This window comes from Heliangelus exortis, chromosome 1 (genome assembly GCF_036169615.1).
Source record: "Heliangelus exortis chromosome 1, bHelExo1.hap1, whole genome shotgun sequence".
Classification (NCBI taxonomy): domain Eukaryota; kingdom Metazoa; phylum Chordata; class Aves; order Apodiformes; family Trochilidae; genus Heliangelus; species Heliangelus exortis.
In genome coordinates, this window is record NC_092422.1 from 142,821,526 (window position 1) to 142,839,577 (window position 18,052).

General features: G+C 42.7%; 1 protein-coding gene across 3 annotated transcripts in view; it reads left to right on the plus strand.

The window, feature by feature from the left end:
• The window catches only part of ABTB3 (ankyrin repeat and BTB domain containing 3), a 178,601-nt gene that overhangs the window by 93,758 nt on the left and 66,791 nt on the right, over window positions 1–18,052 (plus strand). For all 3 annotated transcript variants that reach the window (XM_071729122.1, XM_071729141.1, XM_071729133.1), the window contains exon 2: window positions 7,831–7,980. In XM_071729122.1, the coding sequence (XP_071585223.1) occupies window positions 7,831–7,980 (150 nt within the window). The remainder of the gene's footprint in view (window positions 1–7,830; window positions 7,981–18,052) is intronic.

Consider the following 18,052-nt stretch of genomic DNA (forward strand, 5'->3'; position numbering starts at 1 on the left):
CTTTGTTTTGTAATTCATAGCATCAACAGTCAAATTCATCCTGTGTTCCACTTGGTTGTACACCACTTAACTGGTTGGTACTAGCAAAGTATGTACTCATTTAGTTGAATTGTTGCTTCTATGCCATTTTAAGCAGCAGTGATTGCCACTCATTATCATTAGGCTAAAATGATTGCATTAGAAGGATCCCAATAAGGGGGACATCCCACTTAAATATAGTGTGTTGTGTTAAGAAACTCCTTAAAAGTCAAGATGCAATGACACAGCCACATGTTGTAATATAATTCTATTACCTTGTCTTCCTATAAAAATCTGGTCAAATATCTCACAGAGGTGCTCTCTGTATTGGATGATGGTGATCCGTTCTGATTTGTGATAAATCAAATTCAACTTATTTGGGATACTGTCCTAGCCTGAAGTTGCACCAGGGAAGGTTTACAGTAGATATTAGGAAGAATTTCTTTACTGAGACAGGATTCAGGTGCTGGAACAGGCTGCCCATGGAAGTGGTGGAGTCACCATCCCTGGAAGTATTAAAAAAACCATGTATATGAGGCACCACTTCAGGATATGCTCTAGTGGGCATATATATATATATATATTTATTTTTTGGGGGGGGGGGGCGGGGGGGTTGGAGGGTTAGCTGTTGCACAAGGAGATCTTAGAGGTCTTTTCCAGCTGTATCAGTTCTGTGAATCTGTGAAAATGATCACATATCATTGGAAAAAATTGCTCTGCAGACAGTTACTAAAATATCCCATTGCATAGAGCCAGAGAAAAAAAAAAACAGCAACTGTTCAGACAAAACCTCCAGACTTGGCCAGGTGAAATTAAAAAGTTACCCAGGCATAGCTCAAGAGGATCAGTGGTTCTGGAAGTGAAGTTCTTGCTGGTGAGGACCCAAAGTCTGCAGTTTATAAAACTCCATGATTTATCAGTGGTTGCTGCTGTTGATAATTTTTGGCAGATTTTATTAGCATCTTAGCTCTTTCAGTTTTGAGTTTTATTCTTTTGCACTTCTGATTATTTCCAGGAGAGAAAGGGTGATCTCTTGTGATTAAACTGCATGACTAGAGGCTTTACATTCTTCTCCTGGTTTTCTCTGATGTTTTTTATTTCATCTTGAATGAGTTACTAAGCTTTCCAGTCCATTACTTTTACCTCACCTGTAAATTGGACATAAATATTATCTTACCTGCTTAATGCCAGTGGCTTGAGGCTAAGTAGAGAACTGGCAATGTCTTTGGGTAGTAGTTGTTTAAGACACACAGTAATGTCCCTTTAGTCTCCTGCATCTGATTCTTATGCCTATTCCACCTTCCTCATTTGGGCTGCTCTGCCTAGTCTTAAAGACTCAGACTCTGGAAACTTTATCTCACCACCTGGCTCTCCCAAGCACTTTGCATTTTCTCCATGGAAAGCCACTCCCTGTTATTTAACTGGGCTGGAACGTGTGGAAAGAAGACACTATGCACTCCTTGCTTTGAGTGTTTTCCAGGTCTCCTGTTAACTGAAAGCACTGGCTGATGTTTCTGGAAGAAGTCAAGATGTTTTCTGTCTGCCTTGCCGGTCAGGTTGACAGTCTGAGCAACAGAGTCACAATGCAGGTTGTTTCAAACCACAGGAAGCACAGGTTTCCTTCCAAGTTTATGGTTCTACCTGGTGGTCTGTATCACTTTGTATTCACCAGTTCCTGCATATCAGTGTTGAGATGCTGAGTTCCTGGTGCTGGTATTCCAGTGCTGCTTCAAAATCTGGTGTGTACTTGGATGAGCATCATTGCCAGGATTGCCAACTGTGGGGCCAGGAGAGTTTTTCTGCGTGTCAGAATACCAACCGTGGGGGGTTGGCACCTATTGATGAATTTCCCTATTGCCAAGGCAGCTGGCAATACTCCTGTCCCTTTTATTTATTTCCTGTAGGCTTTTATAGCATAGATCTCAAGAATGCTCTCTGGTGCTGTGAAATATTTTGGTACATGAGCTTGTTGAATGAAAAGTATTTTTATTGGATGTTTTGCAAGCTTATGAATTTCACATGGTTCTTCATGAGTGTAGGAGACTGGACTCAAAGACGTTGTAGTCCCATGTTCCTGTGTAAACAAGTAGAAAAATTAAGACAATGGGGAGTGCATTTCCTACTCCTACACATGGTCCTCCTAGGTAAGATTGGTGTTCACTTGAGCAACATAACGTGCAACATCATTTGGGGGGGGCTGTTAAGGGTTAACTACCATTTTTAGGCTTATTTTGTGCAAAAAATTGCCTGATACCTCTCCTGCATACTCTTAACTATGGATCCAGCTATTCCTTGCAGTAAGCTGTTTTCCACATATGTATGTTTGCTAAAGATATTCTAGATAGGTAAAGAGAGAGGTCGAAGGTGTTTGGAATTACTTTCTTTTGAAAGTAGGAGCACTTAATTAAAGAAAATAACAAGGGAACATCAAAACTGTTATGCTTCTATTCAGACTCTAAGTTCATGAATAGAGAGAAACCTGCACTCTTTTCAAAGGAGCAAATGGTAATACTGAAATGTGCAAAATAAGATTTTATAGTATTTACAGCACTTATATATTTAGTCAAAATAAACACATTTCTGTTGAGTTCCTGCTAGAGGCCTTAGCACAGATCACTGGAATCACATTGTCCAGTGAGGTATTTTTATCAATTTATTGCTTTTGAAAATGTGTTTTGGTTTTATACCATGGGATTTGAATATTAAAGGAGAGGGAGAAGGCAAACAATTCAAAACATAGGTGACATTACTTATTACAAACCCATGAATATATGCAGTCTTTTACTTGCTTGCCTTGCTTTGTCAAATTGTATACATAATTATATAAAAAAATTAGTTTAGTGATAGTTGAGATATCCTTTGGATTTGGGGAGTTTGCTGTATACTCAAGCAATAGCTTGATTAAGTATCTTCAGACAAGCTCCAAATATATGAAGTCTGTGGTGCTGAAGTGCTTTTATAATGGGTGTGAAGAGAAAGGTTGGAGTAGTAACTTGTGAGCTCCAGCAACTGGAACTGCTAGTTCAGGTTCTTTATCTTCTCTTTTTTTTTCTGAAACGCACTCAACTGTTGAAAATGCTGCTTTAGGTGATCTAGGACCAAACTATCAGATGTTTAAGGGTGCAACGCAGCCTTGCCCAGAACTTAACTGCCCATTCCAAGTAAACAGACTTGCTGTTTTATTGCTTCCCACATTGTGTATTCATTCATGGTGCCATACAAAAGACTGCTTGTCTCATTTTTTGCTGTTTTGTCCTTTGATCTGCCTTTGCATGATTCAAATAGCTGTGTGGTGCCAAGAGCAATAGGTGGTACATGGAAAGCCAACAACAGCCTTTGTCTGAGAGAGTGTGAAGTCCAACTGATGACTTTGGAGTATGATGGGCACTGTAGGTACCAGCACTTCAGGAATCAAATGTTTTGCAATGGCTGGTATATAAATAAGTGCAGATTCTATCTAAATAGAGGAACAGTGGAGGGGGCTTAGGGTTTTTTTGTGATTTAGGTGAGATTTGGGCTACAAATCCCACATTTCTCCTGCCCTGAAAGCCAAAGAGGTCACACAGATGCTGCTGCATCTGATGTTGGACTTGCTTTTGGCCAACAGGTCCTTCAGGCTGTTTTGCTCAGGAAGGGGGCCAGGGAGCAGCGACAGATTCTGCTGAGAATGGTGCTGGGCACTGAGTTGGGATGTTTGGGTGATGTACGAACTCTTCTTCTGTCTTGCTGTCTGTAAGGACAGCACAGGCAGCTCTGTGGCAAGCTCTAAAATTAGTATGCAGGAATGTATCTACATGTGTGCCAAAATATGCCTTGCAATGGAAGGGGGTACATCAACCAAACCCAAGAGGTGGGAATGTACATGGCCAAACTGGAATGGCATTACCCAGGTACCTCTCTGAGTACCTGGGTACTCAGGTCAGTGAGTTTGCATGAAGATTTAAAATAACAACTTATTTTAAAGTTAGACATCTTCAGTCTTGACTTTGTCGTTTTGTGCAATAATTTTTTGGTATGAGCTTTTTAAGTCCTTGGAACTGATCTGTGGCTTCTTTTTCAGCTGAACCCAAAGGACAGGAAAAATGTGGAGTGTATTAATTGTGCATCGAATTTTTCCTATGATGTTGTTTTTTCTCTAGAGATTTGGGAGGGGGAGGATTAGGAGCTTGTCCCTGGCTTTTGATTTGGTGTTTTGGTTTGGTTCAGTTTCCTTTGGTTTTTTGTTTTTTGCTGATTTTAAAATGTTTTCTTTGTGTTTCTCTTCAGTCTTTTGCCTACAGACTGCAAAGCAGCCTGAGGCTAAGGACAAAGTGAAAACTCAGAGAGTAAACTGGGTGTGGGTTGTTCTCCAAGAGGTCCTTCTCCAGGCAAGCCCTAGACAGATCCCAGGGAGCGTACAAATGAGGGGAAAAAAGGGTAACAAACTGAAAGGGTGACAAAATCCAAATGCATATGAGCACTGGTGGTTCGCAGCAGCCAGAAATGCAGCGTACAGCTGTGGTACATTGCTGGGTGACACAGAGGAGCCAGGGCTGTACCTGGTGAGTCTGGCCCAGTATTTATCAGGCAACAATTGACTGATTAATTTCCACCCCAGTGAATCAAAGGGAAGAAGAGGGATAAAATAATGGGCAAAGAAGCGCACAGGGTCGAGTAACCGTGCGGAAAGGAAGGGCAATGAGTAGTGCCCATCATTCTGAAGATGCTGCACTTGCTTTGGTGTGGAATGACAGATAAGAGTGACAGCCAGAAAAGCAGGAGGAGGAAGGAAAAAAAAAAAAACAACTTTAAAAATCCTGTTTTTCAGGCCGTTGGAAATTTGAGACCCTCACCTGTTTGTCAAGTACAACACAGGATGGCTGAAGCCACGGCTGAAAAAGCAAACGGATAATACCAATCAGCAGAGAATTAAAAATAAGGAAGTTGAACTGTAGCCAAACCAGGGAAAGCTGGTGGTGGCTAGTTAAATGTTGCTATTTTTAAGTCAGCAAGTTTGAGCTTCACGTCAAACGCTGATAAAAAGAGAACAGGTTTTGCTTCTAAAAAGCATTTGATACACTCTTATGATCATTTTTGAGGAAAACAGTTGAAGCTAGAAAATTGGCAGTGTTGATTGGCCAAGCCATAGAATTCCCTTTCTCCAGCACAGTGAAAAAAAGATCTGATCCAGCAAAATTATGAGTGTTACAAACAAATCTTCCATCACCCCACTGATCCCCTGCTGTGGTCAATTATAGTTTTGAAGCTGGCATATAAGTATCAGATGTTTGGCTGTTTCATGTCTTCAATAATCTCCAGCCCAAGTGAAAGCCTTTGGCGTGATGTATCCTATAATTTGCTAAGTTTTAAATAATGGGGCATTTTGCATTTCATTTGCACTTTTCATCCAAGTACCTAAGAATATACTCCCCTCACTAGAGACCAGAGTAATTAATCATCAGGGCTGTTTGTAAGGAAAAGTCCTGGCTGTGGCAACGAAGTCATAGATGAAGTAGAGTATAAAATGTCTATATCCCACTGCTTTAATGACTTGGAGAAATATGTCTTGCACAGGATTTTAAACCATTTGAATCTTATTTGTCAAGGTATCTTAAAATAGTCCATTTTCCACACTTAAAGTTTGTTTTCACTCAAAGATTTTCTTGTTGGATATTATTTCTTTTAAGATGCCATAAAGCTGTTTGTGCTCTATTTCCTGGCTTTAGAAATGTCTGAGTATTTATATCAGTTACACATCTGTTTTCTGCAGGGAAGACTCTTCTAATTTTGCCTTAATTTCTATCCATTAAAATTATAAAGAATAATCTAAATAGATGAGAAATATTTCCAAGAGAGTATACTTATTAAAATATGCAGGCAAGTCTGCACTTTAAATCCAGGTGTTGTACCTTTTGAGCTCTGTACATCCCCAGAATATAAATGCTGATCAGTGTGCCAAGTATTTATGCGAGTCAGCCACTAAGTGATGGCAAGAGAATTTGGAGAGCTTGTTTGATAAGCTGCTGTAGCTTTTGATCCATTACCTTTAATTCTTTCCTTCCTGTTGTTGTGTCAGGTGTCCTGCTTTTTCTCTCCAGGAGGCTTCCTTGCGAGTCATGTTCCTCTCTTGTGGTCTTCTACACCAGCTCATGGTTGTTACAGCCCCAGGACTGGAGCCAGGGTTGGGATTAAGGCTGCTCCAACTCCTCTGTCTCCAACATCCAAACAGGCTATTAGGGAGTTTGTTCTGGTGTTGCTATTGCATGTGGAGGGTGATCCTGGTTTAGCTTGCTGTCTTCCAACCAAGGTGGAGAAGCCCTTTGGTCCTGGTGTTCCCAGAGTATGTCCCTTTTTGTTTTAAACTTGCTCATGGAACCTGTTGTCTCTGTCCTGCCAGGATGAGTGGTGTTAAATCCATGCTACTAATACAGTTTTAAGACTAAGCTTGGGGCAGGGAGGAGATGAGTGTGAGGGGAGAATCCAAAGAATTTGGTAGAGTTAACAAGGTGTCTGAAAAGCATCCCCTCTCAGGCAAGTTATCTTGCCTTGCGATGCTCCAGTGCATTGATGTTGGTGAGGCTGTTTCATTACTGAAGCAAATAGGTATTAATGTGGCCATTTTGCCCAGGACCTCCAATGTTGCACCTGTTGGTGGTACTATTGATCTGTAGAGTTAGATGACACATATTTGTTGACCTGTGAAACTAAACAAGTTCTTCCTTCTGAAGAAAAGCACCAAATATGTACCTCTTCCTTAATGTATTTTGTAAAGCCTGCTTGGCCCATAAGGGCAGAACCTCTCCTGTCTGCTTAAAAGGAAGGAATAGTAAAAGGAATAGTAATAGTTAATGGAAAAAATACATTTCCTACTCTGTCTTCTTTTCAAGGGTAACTCTTGCATATTATACATAAATAAGCTGAAATTTAATAATCACACATCAGGTGTAGTTCTACTGCTGCCCCCTGTGTGTCCCAGCAGGACTGGGAAGGTCATGGTGTGGAGAGTGTGGCCTTAGCTGGCTGTTTGTAGACCCCAGGAAGGGAGGAGGACTTGCTGCCCAAGCTGGACTTCCATCCATCCGTTACCCAAGGATGATAAAGCAGCATTTGTTTTGTTCCATTTTTTAGCCTGACAGTGATTTTGATTAATGAATGTGTGCCTGAGGGTTTAGATGTCATGGCAGAAAGTGACTTTTGTGCCCGAATGAATGTGTATGTAAATTGTTTTATGCCAGTAGCTTTACATATGGCCTCCCCCACTAAAATTCACAGCTGTAAGAACTTCTGCATAATGGGCTTTTGAAGTCCAAGCAGCTCAACTGCCAGGAGTTGTATTTACAAAGGATATTCACTAAGCCCATCAGTGACACTTTGAGCATCTTGACACTGTCTGTTATTTTGTCGATTGTCAGTGGAATTCCCCTTACAGGAGAATCCTGTAATGTCTTTTTCATATATCTTTTTAAAGCCAATCTTTAAAAATTCTGTTGCGGAGATGCCATTTTCTAATAACTTTTTGTGGATTCGAAGTAGTTTCTAGGAGGCTTATTTGGGACCCTCTTGACCTTCTCCTTGGACAGTTCTCTAGGATTTTCTGTAAGAAATCTCTAGGTGACTTTGTAAATGATTTGAGGATATTTAGAAGAGCTGATGAGGGCCATTTCTGAGAGCCTGAGTCATGAGTGCCACTGAGTTATAGATGCTGATTGAGTGAGCTCTGCACACAGGGGTTTTGCCTTGGAACGTCCCCAAAATGATGTTCTGGGGGGCAGCAAAGTCGTCCATACTGGCTGAAGTTACATTGGATTTCTCCTTTCTTTTTATCCATTGTAGGTGTTCTCTGCCTGCCAGACAGCTTGAACCTTCACAAAGATCAACAGAGGTCCAACAAGCCTGGGGAGGTGCAGATGTTCAGCCAGTCAGAGCTAAGGACCATCGAGCAGTCTTTACTTGCTACACGTGTGGGGAGCATTGCTGAACTCAGTAAGTACAAGGCTGTTGGTAATGTTTGGTTAAATAATAATAATAATGTTGATAATGTCTGGTAAAGTCAAGATGCTTGCATTGCCTGGTTGTGCAGAGGAAAGACAAGGAGGGAGCACATGTGAAGTTGATGGAAATGTTGAGTCAGACCTATCCATGGTTATGTTCCATGGCCAGTTTAAAGACCATAGGAGGGAAGTAGTCACGTTCAGTCTCACAGCAATGCCTGTGTCTTCTTTGCATACACTACTCACATTTTTAGAGGTGAAAGATACTTTATTTCATCTTTCTTATGCTGCATTTGAGAGCACCTCACAGCTTGGCCAGACCTGCAAATATCTGTTGTATTGGCATCCTGTCCCATTTCACTGGGGTGCCTATTTTGTGACAGGCAGGCAAAAAGCTGAAGGTTTCATTGGCTGAAGGAAATATTGTCACAAATTTAAAACATCTCATTTTATAGAGTCCTTCCCCTGGTATCCTTCTGTAGTTCCATCAGAGGAAAGAACTACAGATCAAACCTGCACCAGGGGAATTTGTGCATGGAAAAAAAATGTTTGCTGTTAATCAAAGCCCTCTTTGAGAAATGTGAGAATCTATGATATCTGTCAAGAAACTTTGGTTTCAGCAGATACAAATTGTAGGAGGCAAATGCCATGTGAATCCCCATGTGACGTGGAGATAGTTACCAGAAATATATTTTTAACTTATTTTTTAATTATTATTATGATTAAGACAGAAGCCTTTCAATCATATAATTAAGCTTTAGTTAGAGATATGAAGCTATGGGTGGGAAAGCAGAAACATTCAGACCAAAAAGGATGCGGTTGGTTTTGGGTTTTTTTCAGAAGTACTGTTTGGTTTGTCAGAAGTACTGTCAAGTATTTTTTTTCTTGTGGTCTGTTACGAAATTTTGAGAAGAAATTGGAAAAACTCCAATATACAAAGGTACAGTCTCCCCAGCTTAACACTGTTCTTGTTACTTAATAGAAATGTACAGGTGTATAATTTTAATTTTCCTGGTGTTTCCTGTAGCATGGAGAGTCTCCTGTAGCTCCATCATACCATCAGAGCTCAGTTTCTGAGCCCTGTGGATACACCATGGATGTTGGTCTATGAGCCACAATGTGAATTTCTTTTTCCAGTTTGCTTGTTCTCTGCTCTGGTGAAACATCAACCAGCCAAGGGCACTTACATGCCTTAGCCTGAAGAGTTGCCCTGTCTCTGGAATCAGATGTTAGGTGTTAGTCAAATTAAGTCATGTATGTTTATTTGTTTCATGAGCCTGCAATGTACAACGGTACCGTCTGTGTGCCAACTAAATTATGCATAAATATACTAAATACAGCTCCTTGTCTTAAAGGACATATGGTTGTGTTTTTGTAAATAAGTAATCTGTGGGTATTTCAGGGTTTTCTCAGTTTTCTTTCTGAAGTTTTTTGAACCTCTGTATGCAACCCCAAAAGCCAGGCTCCTTAATTACTCCTACTCCCCCTCTTAGAATTCGATTTCCAGAAATAGATCACTGATGATCTATATGATGATCATTGGTTGATAGGGTTTGCATTCTGTATGTCTGTTGACTGCAAACACAGGCGAAACACTCTTCAGGGTGGCCAGCTGGAAGAGTGCATCAGTGGGTGTTAGATGCAGCTGTCAGAGAGGTTGGCACCTTCAGCATCTTGGTAGCTCTCCAGAAAGCCCTCTGGACAACCATGGAGTGCACCTCCCCAGCCATTGCAAGCAGATGCACGTCAGGGAAGAAGCAGTGGGAGGAGTGGTGGTTGGCAAAGTTTGCAAGGCTTTGATGCTCATCTGGGCTGGAATCATTGCTGTGGAGTGCAGCACATCAGTGGACAAAAAAACTCAAACCTGTGAATCTGGGGGGCAAATCATGAAATGGAAGGCAAATGGAGGGGTGGAGATTACAAGGGGGTTTTCCCTTTGATCAGGGCTCGTGTATCTGTGCCGTGGAGGGAGGTTGGGGAACCCACAATGTGGGGGAAGAAATGCTGAGCAGCAGGGAGAAGCCAGGGAGGAACACCTGGAGATCAGAGCGTGTTGGTGGGGAGGAAGGAGGTGAAGGAGGGTTTATTGTTGCCCTGGTGGTGTGAGGGGGATTGGAGAGCTTTAGAAGTGGTGTTGTGGAGAGGAAAGAAGATGCAGCAAACTCTGGCATGGAGAAAGTGGGATATGGTAGAAGGATTAGGTGCTTAAAAGTCCCCTGCTCTTGTGGGGATGAGCAAAAGTGATGATGGAGACTCTATGGGTAGGAGGGAATTAAAAGGAGAGCAATTGAGAGGAGGAAGAGGAGGAGATTGCAGCCAGGAATCTGTCACAAGGAGAGAATCTTGGCCTGGTGGACCATCAGAGCAGGCAGTCCCTGAGCATGTGTCCACAACATCTCACTGGCTTGAGATATCCCAGGAGCCAGGGCTTAATTTCTGTTCTTTTGAAAAGAGCACAAAAAAAAAAGTGCTAAGAAGGATTTTGTGCTAATGCAATTAAATTTTATCTCGGAGGAATACAAAAAGAAAGAAAAAAGGAAAAATAAAGAAAGCAATTCTAATTGTATGAGATTTCCTATAGTTTATTGACATTTAATTATTAAAGTCTTGCAAGTCTGCAGAATAAGTAGAATTGACAAACACCCGTGTAATGTTTCAAAACGTGGAAAGGGGAGATTTAGTTTAGACACTAGGAAGAAATCATTTAATTTGAGGGTGGTGAGGCACTTGAACAGGTTGACCAAGGAAGTTGTGGCTGCTCCCTCCCTGGAAGTGTTCAAGGCCAGGTTGGATGGGGCCTTGAGCAACCTGGTTTAGTGTAAGGTGTCTGTGACATGCAGGCAATTTGGAACCAGATGATCTTTAAGGTCCCTTCCAACCCAAACCATTCTATGATTCTGTGCTGAGGAAAGGCTTCCACTGCTCTCAGTTCTGTGCAGCATCCTCACACACAGCTTGCTGGCTGGAAAGCTGCTGGAGGCTTTTGAGACTGGGAAATTGAATCTGTCCCCTGGAAGACAACAGCTGGCAAACAGGGCCTGTTTCCTGCCCAGCTTTTGTAATACACCTCAAATCGTTTTAGCTTTTTCACACAGTCTGTCCCCAGGTGGAAAATAGATTCAGAAGGTGAAAAGCCTCGTGTCTCGTGGAACCTTCACCTTGCTCTCACACGTGGTGGCACTAAGTTCTCTGCTCCTTTCATTTTTTCATATATGCTGTCAAATGTTTTTGAAAAGGCCACTGAGGTGAGCTGCATCACCCTGGGGGGGTGTGACAGAGGTGAGAGAAAATGGTAGAAATGTGGGATGTTGTGCAGAGCTATAGAGGGGAAGCAGCACCCTGTGAATGTTACAGAGAAGGATGTTGACTGAGGCTGTCATTGAGGGGTTCTTACGTCCAGACAGGTACAACAGGGCTTTGCTCTGCCCCAAACCTGCTTGCCTGGTGCTTTTCCACTCATCTCCTGGGTGTAGCAGGCAGCAGGCACTGGGTGTCACAGGGATGGCCCTGCCCTGCCTGACAGCAGCAGGGCAAGGAAGCTCTGCTGGCCCTGGGGTGCTCTCCCCAAAAGAGGAAGAAGACTTGATGTTGCTGACTTAGGGAGGAAAAAAAAAAAATCAAAGGAAGGTTTGATCTCCAGGTCTTGGGAGGGGAATGTAAATCGGGAGCTAATTCCGCAACGCAATTACAGCAGTAATGTGTGATTCCAAGGAAAAGGCTTGAAAAATTAATGTGAAACCTTATTCATTAAAACATAATGACTATGGCACAAAGTTAAGGAACAACAATAAATCTAGTCTACGTTATATTGGCATTTAGTATTCAGGAATTGTAATTGCCTACTACAGTGTATTTTAAAATAATGTAATTTCATTTGAAATGCTTATTATATGGAGAACATTGGGAAGAACTGAAGCACAGCAAAAATAATGGGATTTTAAATAGTAGCCTGACAGTATGTGACTGTTTAATCTTAAAGAAAATATTTAATGAGACTTTTTTTTTATGCAAATTTTTTTCTCAGTTTTTCCTCAAGTTGCCTGTATATCCAAACCAGAGCACACCTGGAGAAGGGGAATAGATCTGTTTGCATTGTTTTCAAAAAGTTTTCGGTATTCTTCTAGATTTCTGGTTCTTCTCTTTTATTTCCTTCCCCTTCAGATGACAAAAAATAAGTAGATTGAATGGAAAAAGTGAGGAGTATTGGGGAGAGTTTTGTCTGGTAAGATATCCCATATTTTTACCTTTGATTATTTTTCCCAACTTCTTTATATGCATGTTTAAAATCCACAAACATTTATATTTAACTGCATAACATTCCAACACACCTATTCATCACCCACCCAAAAGTACCACTGATTGCTTGGAGACCAGATGCAGAAGGGATGAAGCTCCCAACTTGAAGCTGCTGGTGTTTTGCTGGATGAAGAAGTACCTTCTCTCTTGCTTGTGCATGTAGGTGGTGATGAAGGAAAGCAGAGCCATAGGGTCTGCTGGGCACCAATCCTGGCACCACAAAATATTCCTCCCTTGCTGCCTTTGGGTGAAGACCATAAGGTGTTAGTGTACAGCCAAGCTGGGACAACCACCCCATGCTGAGGCACATGCATAGTGCTGCAGAAGGGTTATGTCTCCTGAGCCACACAGAATGATAAACATCTTGCTTAAGATGTAATCCAAATTTTGTCTTCATGTCAGAGAAAAAAACTGTTTGGGGCTTATATTAAGTCCAAGGTTGGCCAGTCCTCTGTGGCTCTCCTGGATGAGAAGTTTGCCACACTGTTGTACAAACCATGGTGATGGTGATGGTGGTATTATTATTTTGTTAACCAGAATGAAAAGGTATTTTCATTTTAAACTAGGGTAATCTAATCTGATGATACAGATGTGAGCTAACATTACTGATCTGAGAGCTTTTTAGCCTTTGAACAGTATTTAACTAAGAGTATCTCCCAGATGTGATGCTCAGGCCTACATTTCCTCCACGTCACTACTCAAGTCTCAGCAAAGTTTTCCTTTTTGCCATTGGAAAAACAACCCTTCCCCATAATTTTCTTTTTGCTTCCACAGTGCTGAATGTATATATTTCCAAAATAACAGCCTCCCAGTAGATCTTGGCACATTTTTAGGGACGAAAGGAAGGGTTACTGCTCAAGTGTAAGTAGGAATGTGATTTCATATACCAATACTGTTTTTCATTTATCCTCAAACCTCCAGCTGAGGAGATGATGAAAGTCAGCATCCCCTCCTTTGTCTTTTCATCTAGTCTCAATTCTCTGCAACCAACCAAAGAAGAGCACTGCAGGAGTGGTACAAATTGATTCATGTTCTGTAAATAAGAGGTTAAACCTAGGCTTAGAAGCAAATGTCAGGGTAAAGATGCTTTCTGGAAGGGTGGCATCTAAATGGGGTGGGTTGTTGGAAGTGCTCTGCTTAGTTACTGCTAAGCTAGAATAAAAGCCCTTTTTGTCACATATTAGAGCAAGGCCAAAGCTTATTTCCAGTGAAGGGTTTGGTTCATGCAGCACAGCCAAAACTGTGTACTAGCCAAACCTGCAATTCAGATGGTAGTGCTCCCTTCATCATAGAGTTTGGCTGTAGACTGGCAGCCTGTGCAAGCACTCGCCAGATGTGGTCGTACTTTTCCTAGGTTTTGAGCCCTTTGTTGAGTTACTGCACAAAACCCCTACATCCTTACTCTCCCATTGCTTTTTGGGTCTCTTGTTTGTGGTTTCTCCTCCCTGCCTTCTCACTGTGATCCATCCAGATATCATCTGTTCTGTGTGTAAAAGGTACAAAGAGAAATTGTTGAGGTGCCCCTCTGCACACCAGCAGAGAGCAGAAGACATTAATGTGGTGCTTAAATGCTAGGTAGGTTCTTGCCTTAATTAGATGCTAGCTGTTTGCCAGCTTCCTCAGCTGCTCTTCCATTCCTCTTGCAGCCCCCCTGAGTGATGGACCTGAGCCTTCATTCAGTCTCTGCATCTATGCATAACTGTGGGGCTATGAGTCTCTTAACAGCCCCAAATGACTCCCTGTTGATTTTTTGGTTTTGTTGTTTTGGTTTTTTTTTCGTTCCCCCAGAGACACCCACCATCATAAACAATGAAGCAATATATTTATTTATCAGTAGAAATGAAGCAGGAGACGGGATAATTTGAAAATACCCTTCTACACCCTGTTAAGGCTTTACTTTCCCTTTTCACTGCCTTTCTGACAAGGGGGTGGATTTGTCTTGCATTACAGGGGCTGAACAGAGGCAGCTATCTCTTGCCTGGTTCCCCATCTGCTGTCAGTGCTCCCTTGGGGCTCCCTGGCTTCTCCCATGGGTGAGACTCAGCCCCTTTCACCTTCCTGAGGGGCAAGCTGGGTTCTGTCCCTATGCAGGTGGTTTTGTTCCTCCAGGGATTCTACCTCATGTTTAAACCCGCTCAGGTTTGATGCTTAGAGGCAAAAGGCATAAAATTGGTTGGTGGAGGATGCTGGAGCTCCAACCTTTCACCACTTTTCCCCAGTACACGAGTGTTCCGGCTCAGGACTCTCAGGACTCCCCCACATACATCACCCTTGAGTTGCAGGCTCCTATTCACCCTAAACTTCTGTTCATCACTGCATGCTTGGGGTTAAAACTGCATTTTCCTTTCCTTTGATTTGCAGCCATCCCTGTCTGTGCTGTGAAGACTACAGGCAGGCAGGCAGGCCAGGGTGAGCACTCTTCAGCTGGCCTGCTGAGCCACGGGGGACTCTTACATTCAGAATTTGAGGACATTGGTCCATGTCAGACCAATTAAAATCCAGGAACAGTGGTCCATAAGGCAGTGGCAGTACACAGGGGGAAGGCTCTGCAGTAAGTCAGCAGATAAATAAGTCATCAGAGGCAAAACTTGTTTTCTTTGGAGGTGATGGGGTTTAAGGGAGATCAAGCACAAACACCTTGCTTGCCGCATTAGACTGGAGATTTTGAAGGTAGCAGTGTTATTATTTAGGAAAAAATTCTTTACAGAGAGGGTGATCAGGCATTGGAATGGGCTGCCCAGGGAGGTGGTGGATTCTTCTTCCCTGGAGGTTTTTAAGGAGAGACTGATGTGGCACTCAGTGCAATGGTCTGGTAACCACGGCAGTAGTGGATCAAGGACTTGATGATCTCAGAGGTCCTTTCCAGCAGGGATGATTCTATGGTTCTGTGATTATAATAGGTATGTGAACTTGAGAAGTTTTAATTATTATTGTGGCTTTTTTATGGGGTACATGCAATCCCTAAATTTTCTGTCTTCAAAGGCTTTACAAACACTAAATTCGTACACAAACACTTACTCTGTGATATAAATAGAAGCTTCTTGTGATGGTGAATAAGTGGAGATAAAAGGTTAAATGATCTGTGGGAGGCCACAGGGAAGCCACTGTCAGGAAATGGGCTGCTTGTATCCTGGTCCTGTCTCTTGACACCAATTTCAGAGTTTGGGACCACAGCTCCTTCCTTTGCTCTTTTGTGGGAGAGAAAAATGGCAGAGAAGAAAAGGTTGCCTGGGGGAGCAAATTCACATGGGGACAAGGCATGGACAAGCAGAGGTGGGAGGTTGATGAGCTTGATGGTGAATCTGTTGCACATGAGATGCTCCACTGACTGTGTGTGCATTATGGCACCCCAAGCACACCCACAGCCCCAGGCAGCTGGCTCTTGAATCTGAAATATACTGTGTGCCAAGAATAGCACAGCTTTATGTTTGAAGATACTTTGTGCTAAGAGAGTGTGCACGGTGAAATACATACTAAACACTTTCTAGTGTGCACTTATCCCTGCTCTGTGGGATACTCTGTGTACTCTGTACACTCCTTTCCTGGCATAGATGGGTCATCTTGAGTCAACAGTAGAAAGACTTCCAGTAAGTCATTCGAGGAAAGATTTAGCTTGAGCAATTTTTGCTCAGCTCTCTTTTGAAACATGGAGATTGATGCAACACTGGAGGCAGAGCAAATATGGAGGAACTGCACAGCTGAAATAAAGAGTGTACGGATGGCTCAGGCAGCTGACTGAGCTGATGGATGGAGATGATCTGCCCTGATACAGGAGGCACAGTTCAGCTGCTCATATTCACCCATATTCCTGCACTTACAGGCATATGGCAGGGTGAAGTGTAGCAATGCATCACTTCAATGCAGAAACCAGAGGCAACAGGGAAGCAGAAAGGGAGACTTAGGTGCTGTATGAGAAGGATGCAAGATGGCCATGATCACCAGTTAGCAGTCTGATTGAATAGACCATGGTTTATTATCAGGTTTATAATTAATCTTTTCAATACAATCTCTCCATAGCTGGTCATGAGCAAAATCATAGATACAAGACTTCTGTACAGAGAGGTAAAATGAATAAGGGTCAAGAGAGTGAGTTTTGATCCTGGTTCACATGCTTTAAGGGGACAAAGGCCCTGACATGAAGATGCCATCTGGAGTGTAGCTCCGTGATAGATGCTACTCCTTTTCATTGTCTGGATGGGCACAGGAGGATGTTAAAGGCTCTGAAGGACAAACTCCAGTCTGTGGCTGTGGCCCCTCTTTGCAGGAGAAGGTATTCTCTCAGCTAGCACAGCAAACCAGCAATGCCTCCACTGCAGGGCATGATTCCTGAGATCAGGCAACACACACTGGAATCTTGGCCAGCTGGAAGGGATAATCAGACCAGTATTATTACACTGATGGGTGCTGCCTGCAGGACACTTTCATGCTAGAAACATGTCCTGCTGCCACTTTGCAAAGTGCCTTGTGGGATGTCTGGTTGGAAGAGGTCTGCAGTGGAAACAGAGATCCATTCTCTCTCCCCCAGGGCTTTGAAGGAAAGACACGGCTCAAACAATTGTGTGGCTTGTTGGCAGTGTGGAAAACTGTAATTGTGAATTTGTTATCGCAGTTTTAGGACGTGTTTCTGGAAGAAAACTTGAGGTAGGTGTCACGGGGAATTGCCATGTAAGGATCAGTCCTCCATCATTCACCTCCTAGGTTGTGTTTCTGCAAGCACACACCCCATCAGATGTTTTAGTCTATGGAAGCAGCCCTGCTCCTAGGCAGGCATGTCTGCAAGATCAGGTCCATTATGACAGACCAGAAAACCATAGAAAACCTCAGAAAGTTTCTCAGAAGCAGGCACCGGGCATCTGCTGTTTCCTCATTCTTCATTTTTGGTTGGTTGGTTGGTTTTTTTGCTTCTCCTTTTCCTCCTCCTGTGTTACAAAACTGGAAACAGTGTGTAATTTTTTTTTTTTACTTTGGGCTCTAAAATACTAAGGGCACTGATAATAGCTTTTACCAAAGCCAAACACAGTAAAAATTGCTTTGCTGGACATGGTGGGAGAGAGCTCTGAGTAGTCCCAGTTGTGTGCTCTGTGTTGTTGAGTATACCACCCACTGCACACACTGGAGCAGCTTAACTTTCCCTGTCACATCACATCTTCAGCTCAAAGTCAGTGAAACTGTTCCTTAAATACTCAGTATTGCCTGAAACCAGGCCCGTGTCACAACACGCGCATTATGTAATGTGTTCAGTCTTCAAATCAAACATACGTGGACCTTGCATTCATAAACTTTGCTGTACTGACAGCAGGAGTGATGGGCAAGACCTGTGTTAGTTGTGGAAAGGATGAAATGCTGGCAGTCACAGCAGCATCTCTCCGCATGCTGTGGTGATGCTTGTGCAGGTCCTTTGCCAGCTGATGTGCCAGGCACGGTGTTTCTCCTGGGCTGACAAGCTCCAGTGCTGAGCTGGGTTGCTGGAGCTCTTCCCTGTCCTGACTCAGGGCTGCAAGGCCACTCTGAGGCTTGTCCCTACCTTTGTTGCCCTTTAAGAGTCTGCCCTCCAGTTCTGGTTTCTCAGCTTTAGCAACAAAATATTATAAAGTATGTGTGTGTTTGTGTGTGTGTCTACTCTGGATTATATGATGTCTTCCTTTCCCTGGCTCTTCCATCAGAGCAGTTTGTGCTTTGGCTCACTTGGCTTGCTGTGCATAAATTGTGGAAATGTTTGTTTGGTTTAAATTAAAAATAAAATAAAATTGGCAAGGTCTCTTGTCAGG